Source organism: Diabrotica virgifera, chromosome 5 (genome assembly GCF_917563875.1).
Source record: "Diabrotica virgifera virgifera chromosome 5, PGI_DIABVI_V3a".
NCBI classification, from domain to species: domain Eukaryota; kingdom Metazoa; phylum Arthropoda; class Insecta; order Coleoptera; family Chrysomelidae; genus Diabrotica; species Diabrotica virgifera.
In genome coordinates, this window is record NC_065447.1 from 198,064,512 (window position 1) to 198,081,888 (window position 17,377).

Below are 17,377 nucleotides of genomic sequence, written 5' to 3' on the forward strand. Positions count from 1 at the left end.
ATAATGCAAGAAAGGAACTCAAACCAAGGCTAAGACTATGTAAGGATAAGGAGGGGCACATACTCAATACAAAAGAACAAAATATTGAAAAGGTGGGTGGAATACTATAAAGAACTACTTACCATCGAAGTAGAAGATCCAAATCAACCAAACCCAAGAGCAACCAACAATACACCATACAACAAAACACCTAAAAAATAATAAATCTCCGGGAAGTGATGGTATATCCGCGGAACTTATTAAATATGGAGGTGCTACTCTGACTAATCAAATATATAAAATAATACTGAGAGCCTGGAATGAGGAACAAATTCCGGAAGAGTGGTGTATTGGAATCGTTTGCCCGCTACACAAAAAGGGTGATCAATTGGAATGTAGAAAATTTGGTGGTAAAGACGTAGAATCTCTTATAAGAATAGGAAGACTAAGATGGGCAGGACATCTAGCAAGATCACAGCATAACAACCCTCCTAGAAGAATCCTTATGTCACAACCTGTGGGAAGTAGAAATAGGGCTAGGTCAAAACTTAGATGGAAGGATGGTGTAGATGAAGATGGGAGAAAAATAGGCGCAGCAAACTAGCAATGGTTGGCAATGGATAGGACTGACCGACGTAATAGACTTGGGAAGGTCGAGGCTCTTTCATAGGGCTGTAGCACCATTGATGATAATGTGGTGTGGACTGTACAATATTTTTATGTGAATAAAATAGAACAAATTTATAACTATTACAAAAGTGACAATTCTAAAACTAATTCTGATGAGAAGTCTTTTTTCTTTTTTGTTGTAATCGATGAACTGCTTGGTTGCTATAGGAACTTGATATCACCACCTTTGGCTGTTTGAATACAAAACACAGGGATGTAATAGGCGCTATGTTGCCGCACTGCACTGGTTTTCTTGGTAATGTCCATTTGGTAGAAATGTTCTAACACGTCCTACCTATGTTCTAACACGTCCTATGGATGAAGTGAAAAGAAGCGAGTGGTGTGTTGTGTGACAGAAAAATTCCAATGAAGCTGAAGGGAAAATTTTATAAAACAGCCATAAGACCGGCTATGATGTACGGAACTGAATGTTGGGCAGTGAAAAGGAAAGAGGAACAACGAATGCATGTGGTGGAAATGAGAATGCTTAGGTGGATGAGTGGAGTGACAAAGAAGGATAAAATTAGAAATGAGTATATTAGGGGAATTAAAACCAGAAAATTGGAATATCTCGGACATATTACACGTGGAGAGAATACAACTTGCTCCAACTCATTATGCAGGGAAATATTCAAGGAAAAAGAAGCATAGGGAGACGCAGAATATCGTGGCTGCGCAACCTGAGAGAATGGTACGGATGTACATCAAACGAACTTTTCAGAGCAGCCGTCTCCAAGGTCCGAATAGTTATGATGATTGCCGACCTCCGTCGCGGAAATGGCACTTGAAGAAGAAGAAGATATTAGGGGAAGTCTAGGTGTGGCACCAATTGATGCCAAAATGGGAGAGCATAGGTTAAGATGGTTTGGTCATGTTCAACGTCGAGACGTTAATCACCCAATACGAAGAATAGCTGAAGTGCAGATTCCTGGAAGGAGTAGGAGAGGAAGACCAAAGAAGACATGGGGGGAGAAGATAAGGCAGGACATGCTGGTAAAGGGGATTAACATTTATATGACCCAAAATAGAATTGTGTGGATAAATGCAATTAGGGAAGCCTACCCCGCATAGGGATAAGGCAAAGAGAATGATGATGTTCTAACACGTCCTACCCATCCGAAAGCCGTTAACATTAATTTTTCGTTCACTGGCATCAACGTATTGTACCTCATCGTGATTATTTTTTTAGGACTCGTCTTTTTATTTTACATATTCTAGTTACTAAATTTTATTTGTCGTGAAATACTTTTTTTAAATATCTTTCATCTTCAAGACTATGATTTTCTCTTGTTAAAATCTAAATCTGGCCTAACGGTATCAAGAGGACGCAAAAACAACTCTCTTGGTACATGCAGATTCCAATTTCGTTGGAAAATAATGAACATGAATCTTTTATTTCCGCCGTGCTCTCGAATTTATTAGAAAAACTAACGAAATGCGCGTCGCTACTCTCACATCAAAGTAAAAACTTTGTGTACTCCAGTAAATTGATATCAAATAACGTTGGTTCTTTTCTTTGTATTTTGAGTCACATGTTGTTAGTGTGCCTTCGGTTCAATTTGGATTATAATGAGATCCGTTTTTTGGTTTAGAGTTTATGTCGGACTCGGTATGTACTGGATTGAATTTCTTTACAAAAATATATACCTGTGCGTTAAATTTAATTTGACCGAGAACGTAAATGTATAGGGAAAATATCTTTATATATTGATTTTATTATTATTACGTCTTCTGATTACATATTTTCATTATTATTGTTAAAATATAAACAATATGTTGTAAGCAATATTTTAATTTATTTTGTTTTAATTTATTTTATTTTCTATAAATTTATTTTAATGTTGTTCTGAAGCTATTTTCTTGTAGCATTTTTACAATTTTAACTATTTATAATGGGAAATAAGCCACAATATTATTAAAAAATGATTTTTATTAACGTTTCGATTTGGGCGTCGAAACTTTAATAAAAATCATTTTTTAATAATATTGTGGCTTATTTCGCATTATAAATAGTTTCAATTTATTTTAGTTTTGATCTTTTGCTTATTTTAATTATTATTGTTAATGCTCACTTCGTGCGTGAGTGAAGCGACACCTAGCGTCGTCGCCTGACAGTTTTGGTGACCAGAATTTGCAGTTAAGCATAATATGCTTAACTATGCTTAATTTATGATATATATGCTTAATTTATGATAAATACATATTGTGAGGTTGTAAATTATTAATAATTAGTTTTTATTATTAATTAAACTCTTTTCTTTAGTTCAATAGTTTGGGCATATGAACGAAAAGAAAATTTGCAGACATACGCATTCGCGGGAATAATAAATGAATAGTCAATATCAATGTTTGTTATGTTTATTAATTGTTTAAATAAAAAAAAAACCATTTTAATGTAAAATGCATAAATTCTTTTGTTTTTACAATGTAGAAACTTGAAACTTTTTCAGATTGTAGCTAATTATATGAACTATATATAATTTCACTTTTTACGTTAATTGTTTATATTATGCTTCGTAAATAAACAATAAAGTTTCAAATCTTTTGCTGATTCCGACTACTTTTCATGCTTTTACATCATGTTAATAAACATCCTAAGCGGCGACGATTTTGAACGCTCATATCTTTGTTTATATAAACATCGGCGTTTATTCGTGTCAAATGTCAATACGATACGAAACAAAACTTCAACCAAAACTCGAATTAAAAAAATTCATGTTATTAACGTAGTCTTAGAAAAACCACCGGTAGAGACGCTTCGTGCTACAATTAACATTAGAATTTGTAATTCGCGAGAAATTAACAGGGTCTACACTGTGCAATAGTAAAGCATTAGAAGAGAAGGAAACACTGCGAAAACTGTAATATGTAGGTGTAAATATTGATTTTGATTTAACAAATGTATTAATAAATTACAGAAATGTAAAATGTATGTATCAAATGTTGAAATAAATACAAGAAATGTGTCTATCGTATATATCCTTTTTTTTAACATGACGATATATTTCAATGTTTGAAAATGTAAGACTAAAAAGTAAAAATTAAAAAAATATGAAAAAACATTTTCAAGAAACGCTTTTCTTTAATTACGAGTGACTAAAATTAAAAATATTATAAAAAAAATCAACTAAAAAGCAAAAAATAAAAAAAAATCAAACTCGAAGTATTATTCGAAAAAAAAAACTGTAAGACAGAATAAATATACAGAATTCTCACATATTCGTTAAAAAATTCTAACACATTTTTTTGGCAACCGCAGGCAAGTTTACTCCACTAAATTATGAAATATTGACACTACATATTAATATTTATAAAATTTTGACTCTATTGACTTTTGAATTTCTTAGAATTATAACGGCTTTTTTTGTGTTTTCTGAGTTACTTTTTCCATTTTTAGTCTGCATTTATATAGAAAACTGTTATTTTTAGAACTCTTTAGCTAACTGCTATTAGTCTTATAAGTTATCCGACACTGATTAATGGATTACCGTCGAAGGCCGATAAGGCCAACAAAAAAAGAAGATGCATCTAGTGATTCTTATGGTGAAATTATTTGGTGTCAATCTGAATTTATTCCTCCCAGTGTAAATCTTTTCTCTAATTTATTTGTCACTAATGCAGATCTATATTATAATATATTAAATTTACTTTACCATATATTACAAAAACGATAAAATCCTTTATAAAAGGTACATTTGTTAAAATCCCTAAGAAGAACTACATCACACAGCAGAACTAGTTTTCGATCGGATGATCGATCATCATCAGTGTTTACCTAAAATGTGTATAACCTGATAAGATAGTGCAAAGTATTTAAAATTTTGCCTAAGGTTTTTAAAAACCTTAGTCAAAATTTTTTAAAAACCTTAGTCAAAATTTTAAATACTTTGCACTATCTTATCAGGTTATACAAATTTTAGGTAAACACTGATGATGATCGGTCATCTGATCGAAAACTAGATATGTTCTGTGATGCAGCCCTTTTTAGGGATTTTAACAAATATACCTTTTATAAAAGATTTTATCGTTTTTTTTATTTATTTACCACTTTTAACATGAAAAAATTGAAATTGACAAAAATATTTACATATTAACTTTTCTTTCAGGAGGTTCCTTTAACTTTGTCATTTCCAACAGGTTTCGACAAAGGATGGCAGTTGGATATCCAAGGAAGAGTGAAAATTCTGCCAGCGAATTTCTTTGTCAATTTACAAGATGGGCCTCAATTGTGGCCTCATCCCAACATATATCTTCATTTAAGTCCTCGATTTGGTAAGAATGAAAATTAAAATGATGATTTAAACATTACAATTCGCAACATTTTTAGCTTTTGTGTTACAACACTATTCTAAATCCCAATATTATTCAAAATGACTTATATCGCTAATGATAAAAACAAATATTACGGCATTAAGCCACAATTGATTGTAATGGAAAATTTTTCCACTCTGGAAATCGTTTTCAAGTAAGGTTACTTTAAAAAAGTTGTGAAAAATATAACCAAAAAGAGTTTTTAAGCTGACTGTGATAGGTTCTTAGTAAATTTTAGGGTAGTATTTAACAAGTTCATACATTTATATTTTTCTGGCTGATTTTATCTCCTTTTTTGAATGGTAGAATTAGTTTGACAGTTCTCCATCTTCCCGTATTTCATTGTGTTTTATAATTTTGTTAAAATATTGTTAACTGTTCTGTAATTGCTAGTCCACAATAATTCAGTCATTCGTTTGATATTCCGTTTTTACCTACAGCTTTTCTGTTCTTCAGCTTTTCAAGTGTTTTCGAACATACGGTTTATTTATATTAACTTCTTCATTTGTAGTAATTTCTGTTGTTTTCGGTTCTAGCAACCTTTGTTCTTCTTCTGCATAGAAATTTTTTAGATAGTCAATCCACGTATCTTTTTCTATATGTTTCGGTTATATTAGTTCCTTTACCTCAGTTCTTTGACCTCTTATAAAGCGCCATATTTATATTTGTTATTTTTCTTACAAGTGCATGTGTGTCATCTCTTATTATCTTGAAACTGTCGTATGCTTCTTGTGTCTTGGTTGACATGTATTTTATGTACGATTTTTTTTCTTTATGTTTTTCCTTTACTTCTATACAAAATCATGGAGTTTTTCGTCTTGGGAACTACATATTTTTATTTATATTTCTTTCACCAAGAACTTCCTTGGCTGAGGTAGACTTAATTTTTGCCCAGATTTATTCGACTCCATCACTATCTGTGATATATACACTCACCGATACATTTAACCATCCACCTTGTATTTCTCTCAACTTTCAGAAATTGTCAAATTGAAAAAAAAATGGTTATTAAGGAATGCTTAGCCAAAATCCAATGTTTGAAAATCTAAAAAAATTATGAGTATTAATAATGGGTATTGCCGCCTCTGGTCTTTAGGACTTCTTGGAGCCGAATAGGTAATACATTCATGATATCCTGGATATCCCCACTGGGGGATTTTGTTTCACTCCTCTACCGCAGCCATCTTGAGCTCTCCGAAAATTGTAGGGGCTGAACTACGGTACAGGATGCTATCAAAGGATTTCGGGAGACATGTTCATTCACCCGCAGGCCAGGTCAAGGCCGACATCAATGCATTGCAATTCGAGATGACCACTTCATTATCAGCAATGTATTGAGAAATCACTTTTGCACCGCTTCTGAAGCTCGTACGCGTCTTTTTGAGGTAAAAAATGTTAGTCTGAGTGGAAGTACCACTAGAAGAAGACTGGCATAAAGAAATTTGATGGCTTTCTCTCCAGCTCGCACCCCACAGCTGCTCTCACAACACCGTAGAGGTAGACTTGGATCTGCGCGAGAAAATTCTGACTGGAATGTGGCGGAATGGAAGAACATATGATTAGGCTAGAACATACTGTTCTTAGATGAGAGCAGAATCGCCCTAAGAGGTCCAGATGGATTCCAAAGTGTTTGCAGGCGTCAAAATGAAAGGTTTGCTCCATGCATTATAATCGAAACAGTGGTTTATCGAGGAGGGTCAATAATGATTTGGGAGATATATCTTATACTAAGCTTGTACTGACCTTGTTCTCTTCGATAGAGGCAATGTGAATGCTCAAACATATGTGGAAGAAGTTTTCCAAGGCATCGTTAATTCGTAAAAACTTTAGATTAATGCATGACAATGCACTTTGCCATATCGCAAGATTAATCTCTGAGTACCTTAATGAGGTCGGGATTCAAGTTTTGGCATCGCCAGCACGCAGTCTCGATCTTAAACCAAATGAACTTATTTGGCAACTTCAAAAAACGTGTAAGAGGAGACCAAGAGTACTAGCCCCTACATCCTTCGGAGAGCTCAATACGGCCGCGGTAGAGGAGTGGCACAATATCCTCCAATCTAATATCAAGGATATCATGAATTGGCTCCAGGAAGTCCAGAGGTGGCAACAAGCATTATTATCACTCATATTTTTTTCGTTTGACTACGAGTTTCAAAATTATGTATTTTTGAATTTTCTTCGAACATTTTTAGATATTCTATTTTTGCTAAACATCCCTTGATAACCGCCCTTTGTCAATAATTTTATTGCTTTTATTTCCTTAAAGGTGGGATCAGTACTCACCAGAGGGACCGCAGACGTTCGGATACAATTAGCGTCTCTTTGCAAAGACAATGACGTCAACTTTGCAAAGTAACAAGACACTTACTCAACACACACACTACACATTACACCTGAGTTAGTGATAAGTTATACAATTACGTGGCTAAAGGTTCTAGTTCTAAACCAAGACCAGAATCAGAGAAAAAAAAATTCCTCAAAGGTAGCTTTCACCGTGTCTTTCATAAACTGTGGTCCAAGAGTGACAATTTCTGCAAGTTGAAAGAAATACACGGTTGGCAGTTAATTGTGCCGGTAAGTGTATGATTCTGCTTCTTTCTATTATTCTAATAATGTTAATATATTATTCAATTACTTACCTATTTGAAGGAATAATATGATAAAATCGTTTTTGTAATAAAAATAATTTCCAATATTTACACAAATTTCACACAATAAATATTTCACTAAACGGTTTTATATGAGACAAAAGTATTTTTTTATTGCGAACAACTGAAGCCTTTCCAGTTCATCATGAGGTTACTTTAGTTACGCTACAGTAGTCTGGAATTAAATTTCCAATCAAAGTATACTCAATACCTTGTTATCATGCTTCGTTACCTATTTAGAAGCCAATATTAGCAGCTAATATAATCAATTTCAGAATATAAGGGGCAGAATGGAGAAGAGCTCTCCCTATGTTATCACTAAGGTCAGAACATCTCTAAACCTCATCTATATTATCGGCAATACAAAAGGTAAAATACCGGGCGCCTTGTACCGACACCGTATTATCTAGGATACGTGTTATTATAATAAATATAATAATGAATATATTATCAGAACATTCAGTGGCGTAAGCTGAACATAATTCATCAAAGGCAAGTAGAATTTTAGAGTAGAAGTTTCAAAATTTAGTTAATTTTTAGGATTTAGAGTGGCTGTATGTTATTGGTAGTATCGATAATTTACAAAAATACAGAATAATGCTGTTAATCATTGTTTCATGTGTGCTAAATGTTCGGAAATATGGTTTCATATGCCAGGAAAAAATCGGAAACCAGTCAAGGGGGAACTTTCAGTGAATATCTGTTGTTCCCAAGAGTTTCCCAAAATGGTCACAGCTACTGATCATGATCACTTCACTATTAGTTCTTTCTTCTTCTTCTTCCTTCTTGTATGGATGCTCTTGTATGTACGTTTCTTCTTCAATACTAGCCTCCTGAATTGTTTAAATTATCGCACCATTTTTTTCTTGGTCTGCCAATACTTCTTCGTCCATTTGGTGACATATTTCGTGCTATTCGTACTATCCTATCCTCTGCCATTCTACTAATGTTGTTCATTCCACTCCTGTTTCCGTTTCGTCACCCATCTATTTATGTCTTCTACATTGCATGATCTTCTTATGTTTTCGCTTCTCTCCCTATCCAACATACTTTTCTCTGATATTCGTCGAAGTATTTTCATCTCTGTTGCTTCTAGTAGTCGTTTTGTTTTAGATGTGTCGGGTCTTGTCTCTGTCGTGTATGTCAATATAGGTCTAATTGCTGCTTTATAGATTCTCGCTTTTTTGTCTTGTCTTAGGTTTTTGTTCTTCCAGATTGTGTCATTAAGAGATCCCGCCGCTTTACTTGCTTTTAAGCTTCTTTCTTTACTATCTATATTTTACAAAAGCAATCCTTCATACTGGTAATCCTAATTTAGTCATAGACATAGCCATCGTTTTAGTTTTAGGTAATTATTTAATGTCTATTTTAATTCTTTTTGGCATAAGAGGTAATGGCACCAATCTTCTTATTTATTTCTTATACGTTGTAAGTACCAATTGATCAATTGTTTCTTTCCTTTTTCAGTTTTCTTAAAGATCTCTCTGAAGTTCCGATGCTATGCTTAGGTTTTTACTAGATTAAAGTTTTAACTTGGAATTCGGAGTGTTTCGGAACCAGTACAGTGCCTCAGCCCATCAACCTGAACGACCGGTTTGTATGTGGCAGTACTTTATTTTGGAACCTCTGAAAGATGGATATGTTGGAGTTGCTAGCAGTTCCCCACAGCTGGACGCCGTAGGTCCACACTGGTTCCAGGATTGTTTTCTTTAAATAATATTTTTTATTTAACTGCAGTATACAATAGGTACAGGATCACGCTACCTTGTGGAACTCCTGAATTTATTGGATGCAAATCTATATATTCACTTCCAGGTTTTAATTGGAAGTGGCTATCTGTCAGGTATGATTGTAGAAGTTGAAAGTGAGGATGGGGTAGTAGCTTCTTTAGTTTAACTTGATCCTTCATCGAAAACCCGAGACCTTGTCGAAAGCCTGAGATATGTCTAGGAAAGCTGCTGTACAATATCTTTGACTATTCAGGTCCTTATACAGGGTGTAACGAAAATACAGGTCATAAATTTAATCGCATATTCTGAGACCAAAAATAGTTCGAATGAACCTAATTTACCTTAGCACAAATATGCACATAAAGAAAGTTACAGCCCTTTGAAGTTACAAAATGAAAATCGATTTTTTCGAATATATCGAAAACTATTAGAGATTTTTTATTGAAAATGGACACGTATAATTCTTATGCCAGGAACATCTTAAAACAGAATTATAGTGAAATTTGTGCACCCCATAAAAATTTTATGGGGGTTTTGTTCCCTTAAACCCCCCCAAACTTTTGTGTACGTTCCAATTAAATTATTATTGTGGTACCATTAGTTAAGTTCAATATTTCTAAAACTTTTTTGCCTCTTAGTATTTTTTCGATAAGGCAGTTTTTATCGAGTTGCGGCTTCTTTTTAATATGTTTACATAAAAATTTTATGGGGGTTTTGTTCCTTTAAACCCCGCAAATATTTGTGTATGTTCCAATTAAACATTTACTGTTGTACCATTACTTAAACACAGTGTTTTTAAAACTTTTTGCCTCTTTGTATTTTTTAGAGAAGGCACTTTTATCGAGATATTATTTCTTTTTTAATATGGTTCAAAATATACCTAAAAATGTAAATCATAAATAAATTTTCATATTATTACCAAGTCTCCATAATCGTACTTTGCCATATACATTTATGTGGTGGATTTGAAAAATATTCAAAATATCTCGATAAATACTGACTTTTCGATAGAGTACTAAGAGGCAAAAAAGTTTTTAAAATATCGTGTTTAACTAATGGTACTACAATAATAATTAAATTGGAACGTACACAAAAGTTTGGGGGGGTTAAAAAACAAAACCCCCATAAAATTTTTATGAGGTGTCCAAATTTCACTATAATTTTTTCTTAAGATACTACTACCATAAGAATGCCACATGTCTATTTTCAATAAAAGATCTTGAATAGTTTTCGATATATTGGAAAAAATCGATTTTCATTTTGTAACTTCAAAGGGCTGTAACTTTTTTTATGTGCACATTTGTACTAAGGTAAGTTAGATTCAATCGAACTATTTTTGGTCCCAGAATATGTGACTAAATTTATGACCTGTATTTTTGTTACACCCTGTATATTTGATTTACCACTCTATAAACTTGCTCTATTGTCCTGTGTTTATTGTTGAACCCGAATGGGTGATATGGAATTATCTTCTTTTATGGTGATACGGAATTATTATAGTTTTGAGCAGTACTTTTTTTAACATATAACTTCTCAAAAACCTTGAAAAGAATTGGCAGTAGACTTATCAGTCTGTAGGAAGACAATTCTTCTGTTTTCTTCCCGGGCTTGGGTATCATAACCATCTGGTCATCTTTCCAGATGCTAGGGAAATAATTTGGTCGTAGTATAGAGTTAAATATGTAACGAATAAGTCTGTAGCACTTTTCGGATAATTCTTGCAGAATTTTTTCAGATATAAAATCGAAACCAGGAGCTTTTTTTAATTTAATTTCTCCCATAATTATTTGTTCTCTAATATTGAACTTGTTATGAGGCAGATCCATTAAGAAGGGTACATTCAGATAGTCGGTAATTTCGTGTTCTTCTTCAGCAGATAATTCTGAAGGAAAGGGCATGAAGACTTTTTTTAGATATTTGTCAAAAGCTTAAGATTTTTCCTTGTTATTTTTGACCCAGATGTTATCGTTTCTGATTGGTAGATTAGGCAAGTAAGCCCTTTTTAATTTTCTTGTTGCTTTCTACAGCGACTAATCTGTTTCCGGCTTTCCTGGTAACATTGGATTTCCTGATTTTGTTCTGCTATGATTAGTTTTTTCAATTCTTTGGTGGCTTTGTTCAATTTTTTCTTAATTTAAATTAAAACAATAATGTATCCTCTCCAAGATGAATCACAAAACTTATTAAAACCAATTTGAGTTTCAAACATGTTTTAATGTGCTAAATTCGAAAAAGATTGTCTTTCAACCGAATCTACCACAAAATTATCTCTTGTTCTTCATTATGGATTTCGATGTTTCTTTTTTAATTTGTTTATACTTTTTTCGTACATTATGAGGTTTTTTCCTATTTTTTATTTTTTTAGTGATATTTGAGGTAATATTTTCTGGTGATATATGAAAAAAGCGAAAATTTACCATTTTTTGACCTAAATTTGATAGTAATTAATCAAGTAAAAAAAATCGAGTGCAATAATCACAGGGTGTCTCATTAAGAATTTTCTACTGGAAAACCTTAGCAAAAAATACGAAGATATAACGTAAAACACTTAAATAAAATGTGGCTCCTTACTGAGTTACTTTTATCTAAAACTTAAAAAACGATTTGTACCGAGTACTTTAAAATCATTTATTAACATATCCATGTCATACTCGGCAGGAAGTCTAGGTACGGTATACCCTACTAAATTATATGAAATAAAAGTTTCTGGCCATTACCAGAGGTGTTAGACAGGGGAAAGTGAATGGTTGACCCTTCCCAAATTCTACGCCACTGACGGAACTGCTATTTTAACAAAATTTTGAGATTCTCCAATACTTCCTCTGTAAATAATTTACTTTTCATTCGTAACCACAAAATCATTACCTTTTGAGATATTTGACGTTAAAAATGAAGGGGCAAAATAACATAATATCAAAATAACTGTGCCGTTTTATTTTTAACTTCAAATATCTCGAAAACTAATGACTTCATCGTTACGAATGAAGAGTATATTATTTACATAGAAAGTATTTGAGAATCCAAAAATTGCACTAAAATAGCAATTCCGCCAGTGGCGTAGAATTTGGGAAGGGTCGACCATTCACTTTCCACCGTCGTACGCCTCTGGTAGTAGTCAGAAATGTTTGTTTAACATAATTTAGTAGGGTGTATAGTACCTACACTTCCTGCCAAGTATGACAAGCATATGTTAAATGGTTTTAAAGTACTGGGTATAAATAGTTTTTGAATATTTAAATAAAACACCCTGTAACACCATTTTATTTAAGTGTTTTAGGTTAAATCTTCGTATTATGTGCTACGGTTTCTCCAGTTACTATAATAATATAGTTATGGACAATTATTAATATGATCCTTAAGTATCGGAGTTTTTTGCATTACATTCATAAAAGTTAATTTTGGTTCACGTTTTTTGGATAGCCCAATTTTTATTTCGGTAAGTTAATATTGAAATTGGAATTTTCTTTTACTTCTACTATAGGTTCCGATATTATTTTTTATGTTTTAATTTTTACTCATAATTAAATTTGTCTTCGTTTACTCTCAGATTTGTTTATTTATAGTTTAATATTAGATAACTATAACTTACTAACAGATGTTCACCAGTTCTACATTTTTTTATTTAATATTTTATCATTATAATATAATTATATACATTCTTTTCACTGTAATGTTCTAACGTTTTATCTATTAATAATAATAATAATTTACTTCCTAATAATACATATATCAAACACTTAAACAAGTTTTTGTTTACTTGTATTCCCTCCTACTCCTTGCCGATTATTTGACAAAATAATTTATTCTATTTTCAAATATCTTTGTCGGTGTCAACTTGTTAACTTTTGTTAAACTTTTTGCCACTTTTAATATAATCCACATGCTTTTAATCCTACTCAGACTATTGTAAATCAGAGTTTTTCAAAAATATAAAGTTTTATATTTTTTATATCAAAAGCTGGTTATGTATTAGTTTTGCCAACTGTAAAATACGACTCGTCATCGACAATAATCTCCAATTCGCTTTTGATGGAAAATTCACGCTCAGTTTACCTCCACATTTCGATTCCTTGTTTCGATTTTTCTTTTTGTGTATGTTGTCTTTCCAATTTTCGGCTACATTTTTTAAGTTATCGTAAATATACGGTTTGGATGTTTGAATATGAATTTTTGACTGATATGCGTAATAGGTCTGGATCCCGCGTATGAAAAAAAAGTTGATTAATAGCAAGCTGAAAATTTGTTAATAGCTTAAGGGTGTCTAGTCGGATAAACTTTGATATATAGAAACACTGTAACAGGGGCAGTTTTAATTGTGTAACAGGTTAAAAATTTGGAACGGTCAGACCACGAAAACGGCACATTTATTTTGTCCGACAGAACAGACCTAAACTCTCCGAACAGAGATTAAACTCTCATGCAAAAAGCAGACTGCTATTTATCACCTGTCGTAATTCCTGTCATTTGACATATTCTACATGTTCCACTCATTAAAAGGCCCATTTGGTGATAAATAGCAGTCTGATTTTTACCTGAGAGTTTAATCTCTGTTCGGAGAGTTTAAGTCTGTTCTGTCGAACAAAATATATGAGCCGTTTTCGTGGTCTGACCGTTCCAAATTTTTAACCTGTTCCACAATTAAAACTTCCCCTGTTCCAGTGTTCTTATATGTCAAAGTTTGTCCGACTAGACACCCTTAAGCTATTAACAAATTTTCAGCTTGCTATAAATCAACTTTTTTTTCATACGCGGGATCCAGACCTATAACTCCGTCAAAATTTCATCAGGGTGAAAATTATATTTAGTTGAGAATTATCTTTATCGAGACCAATTTTTTTTTAAAACCTTTTTTTATGTTGATAATTTACTTTACGTATAAATAAATTCACATACGCTCACGTAGAGGCACACGTGTACATACCATCTATCAATGGGATCTAAGTATACTACGGGTCATTCCATTTCAAATCACTCAATTTTGGAGCAAAAATTTTTGGACCTCCGATTTGTCTGAAAATTTGTATATAGCTTCTGCGGGACGTAAAAATAAGATATTTAATGTCAAAAAATCTTCTTCTTCTTTTTTTCTCAAAATGTTGTTTTGTACGATTTTACAGTGATTTGGTGTTTATTTATACAAATTTGCATTTTCTATCGTAAAGTATCAATGTACAACATAATATTTTAATAGAAGGGACTCAAAAATTTCATTATATGGCATTATAACAAGTTACTTTGATTCAAAACAAGCTTTTGATAAAATTTTATAGTGTAGAAAATGTTAAAATACCGTTTTTTTACATTTTTCTCCATTCTCAAAATAAATCATAATCGATTTGACTGAAAACTTGCCCACAGATAGACAAAATATAGGACTTTAAGTGGTGAGAAGAATTTGAATTATATTACAATACCAAAAAAGTTACATGCAATATTATAGTCAATTAGTATAGTATAGTATAGTAAGTACAATTAATTCGAAAATATCGACCTCACGACAAAAAATGTTAAAAAGAAATTGTAATATTTGTAAATATGATTTATTTGGAACAATTTCAGTTCCTACCATTTTTGTCGAAAAGTTAAAAATGGCGGAGATATTGAGCAAAACAGGTTCTCCTTTAAAATCAAGATGGCGGCTAACGTAACGGAGGAATTCATTTGTGATTTTAAATTTAGGCTACTATTGACTCCCCTAAAGATCAGAAAAATAAAATTTTGGGCAGCTCGTCATTCAAGGTCAAATGCTATCCCAACTGGTCTAATATATGCTTTTGAGTCTGATATTACTGCATGTAACTTTTTTGGTATTGTAATATAATTCAAATCCTTTTAACCACTTAAAGTCTTATCTTTTGGCTATCCGTGGGTAAATTTTCAGCCAAATCGATGATGACGTATTTTGGGAATGGAGGAAAATGTAAAAAACGGTATTTTACCGTTTTTCACACTATAAAATTTGATCAAAAACTTGTTTTGATTCAAAATAACTTGTTATAATGCCATATAATGACATTTTTGAGTCCTTTCTATTAAAATATTATGTTTTTCATTGATACTTTACGACAGAAAATGCAAATTTGTTTAAATAAACACCAAATCACTGTGAAATCGCATAAAATAACATTTTGAGAAAAAAAGAAGAAGAAGATTTTTTGACCTTAAATATCTTATTTTTACGTCCAGCAGAATCTATATACCAATTTTCAATCAAATCGGAGATCCAACATTTTTTGCCTGAGTGATTTGACATGTAATGTACCCTACACTCGGGTGTAAAATTGACGCAACAAGCTCATATTTACCAAAAATTCAGGTATATTTTTTATTTTATTTCTAGTTGAATTTTAATAATTTTTTGAGCAAACAAAATACCCAATTTTAACTTGCATGAAAAGTCTTCAATTATGTAAATGCTTCCATTTTAGTCACTAAACAGGGTTATATTAATTAAATAGTAAATATTGTTCTGAAGCTATTTTCTTGTGGCATCTTAATTCAATTTACTATTTTTGTTGGTGGTACCCAACAATTTTTTTAAAATTAGGTTTCTTTGATGATTTGATTTCTACTTTGAAAATCCGACGCCGCGACGTGAGAAGTGAGATGGTTTCTACCTTCTTAACGGCCAACCCAAAATATATGGGCCCTAAGGTAAACTAGAAAAAAACTAAAATGTTACCATCGATTCTAAGTATTCAGAGATTGATGGAGTTACACAAGTTTGACTTGAATGTTTGAAATTGACTTAAGTTTATCTTAATTTCAAGTCAAACTCAAGTAAATACTTCTAAAAAAATTCAAATCAAGTCAAACTGGTCAATGGTTACAGGTTTGAAAATTCAAATTGTTTGCCAAACATGAAAGAGTTTCAAAAATACTTTATTTAGTAGATATACTTTTTTCAAGGTAGAAATGTTATTAAGATGCCAATTAAGACAACAAATTTAAAAAATACAATAAGTCGCATATAAAAATAATATCATACGGGAAGCGATTCAAGTGAAAATAGACTCGTAAATTCAATGAAATGATTCATTTACAGGTAAAATTGCTTGCTAGCAAGTTTTGTTTTATCGGTCATAATTTTATGCCTTCTATTCTGTCAACGATATCACTTTTTTATGTTTATTTGAGTGTTGCTTTAAATTACAACAAAAAATGCGTTGGATGTTTTTTTTATAATACTAAATATAATAATTTTAATTTACTTCAACAAAAATTTAAGGAGGAACAACAAAATATAATATATTTTTGTTAATTGTATAAAAACTCACCAAGTCATTTTTACAATTTTGGATCCAACGTTTTATGGTGTTACTATCACAAACACTACTTGTCCTAGTGTTGCTTCCTACGGAAATTGTTTTGATACAATTTTTTGTGACTAGTTCAACTAGTAAAGAACTAGTTCCACTATTTGTCATTTTATACAGTTGTTCCATTTTATCTTTGTCCATGCGCCACGATTCATTTTCAAACAAATTAAGTCAAAACATAAAGTGAAACGTATGTCAATGTGGATATACATTTTGTATACTGTATGTATACTATATACCAGGGGTGGCCAAACTGTGGCTCGCGAGCCACATGTGGCTCTTTGAAGGATTATTTGTGGCTCTCAATAAATGTACCTGATTTACTTTTAATTTTTGTTTTTCAAAATGTCTTAAATGACTGACAACAAATATAAAAGACTAAGTGTAACATCAGGACTTGGACAAGGAGACCCCTTATCACTGTTGCTATTCAATTTGGCCTTAGAATATGTAATAAGTAAAATACCATCTGAGCTGACAGGATGATTTGCGAATCGAGGATCAAAACTATTGTTGTCATTTTCTGATGATATAGGTGCAGTCACTTAATCTACACAAGAGACGTGAGAGAGTTGTTTTCACAACTCGAGGAGAAAACAGGTAGTCTGGGCCCTGGGCTTTCAAATAAATGAACAGAAGACGAAATACATGCCAATAACCAAAAATCCAAGACCTAGGAATTAGGTAGAACATAACTATTAATAAATGGCCACAATTT

At 32.2% G+C, this 17,377-nt stretch overlaps 1 protein-coding gene across 3 annotated transcripts in view; it reads left to right on the top strand.

Moving 5' to 3' along the window:
• LOC114324799 (galectin-8-like) overlaps positions 1–17,377 on the top strand; it is a 228,002-nt gene that overhangs the window by 198,936 nt on the left and 11,689 nt on the right. For all 3 annotated transcript variants that reach the window (XM_028272672.2, XM_028272651.2, XM_028272661.2), the window contains one exon: positions 4,755–4,920. In XM_028272672.2, coding sequence (XP_028128473.1) covers positions 4,755–4,920 — 166 coding nt within the window. The remainder of the gene's footprint in view (positions 1–4,754; positions 4,921–17,377) is intronic.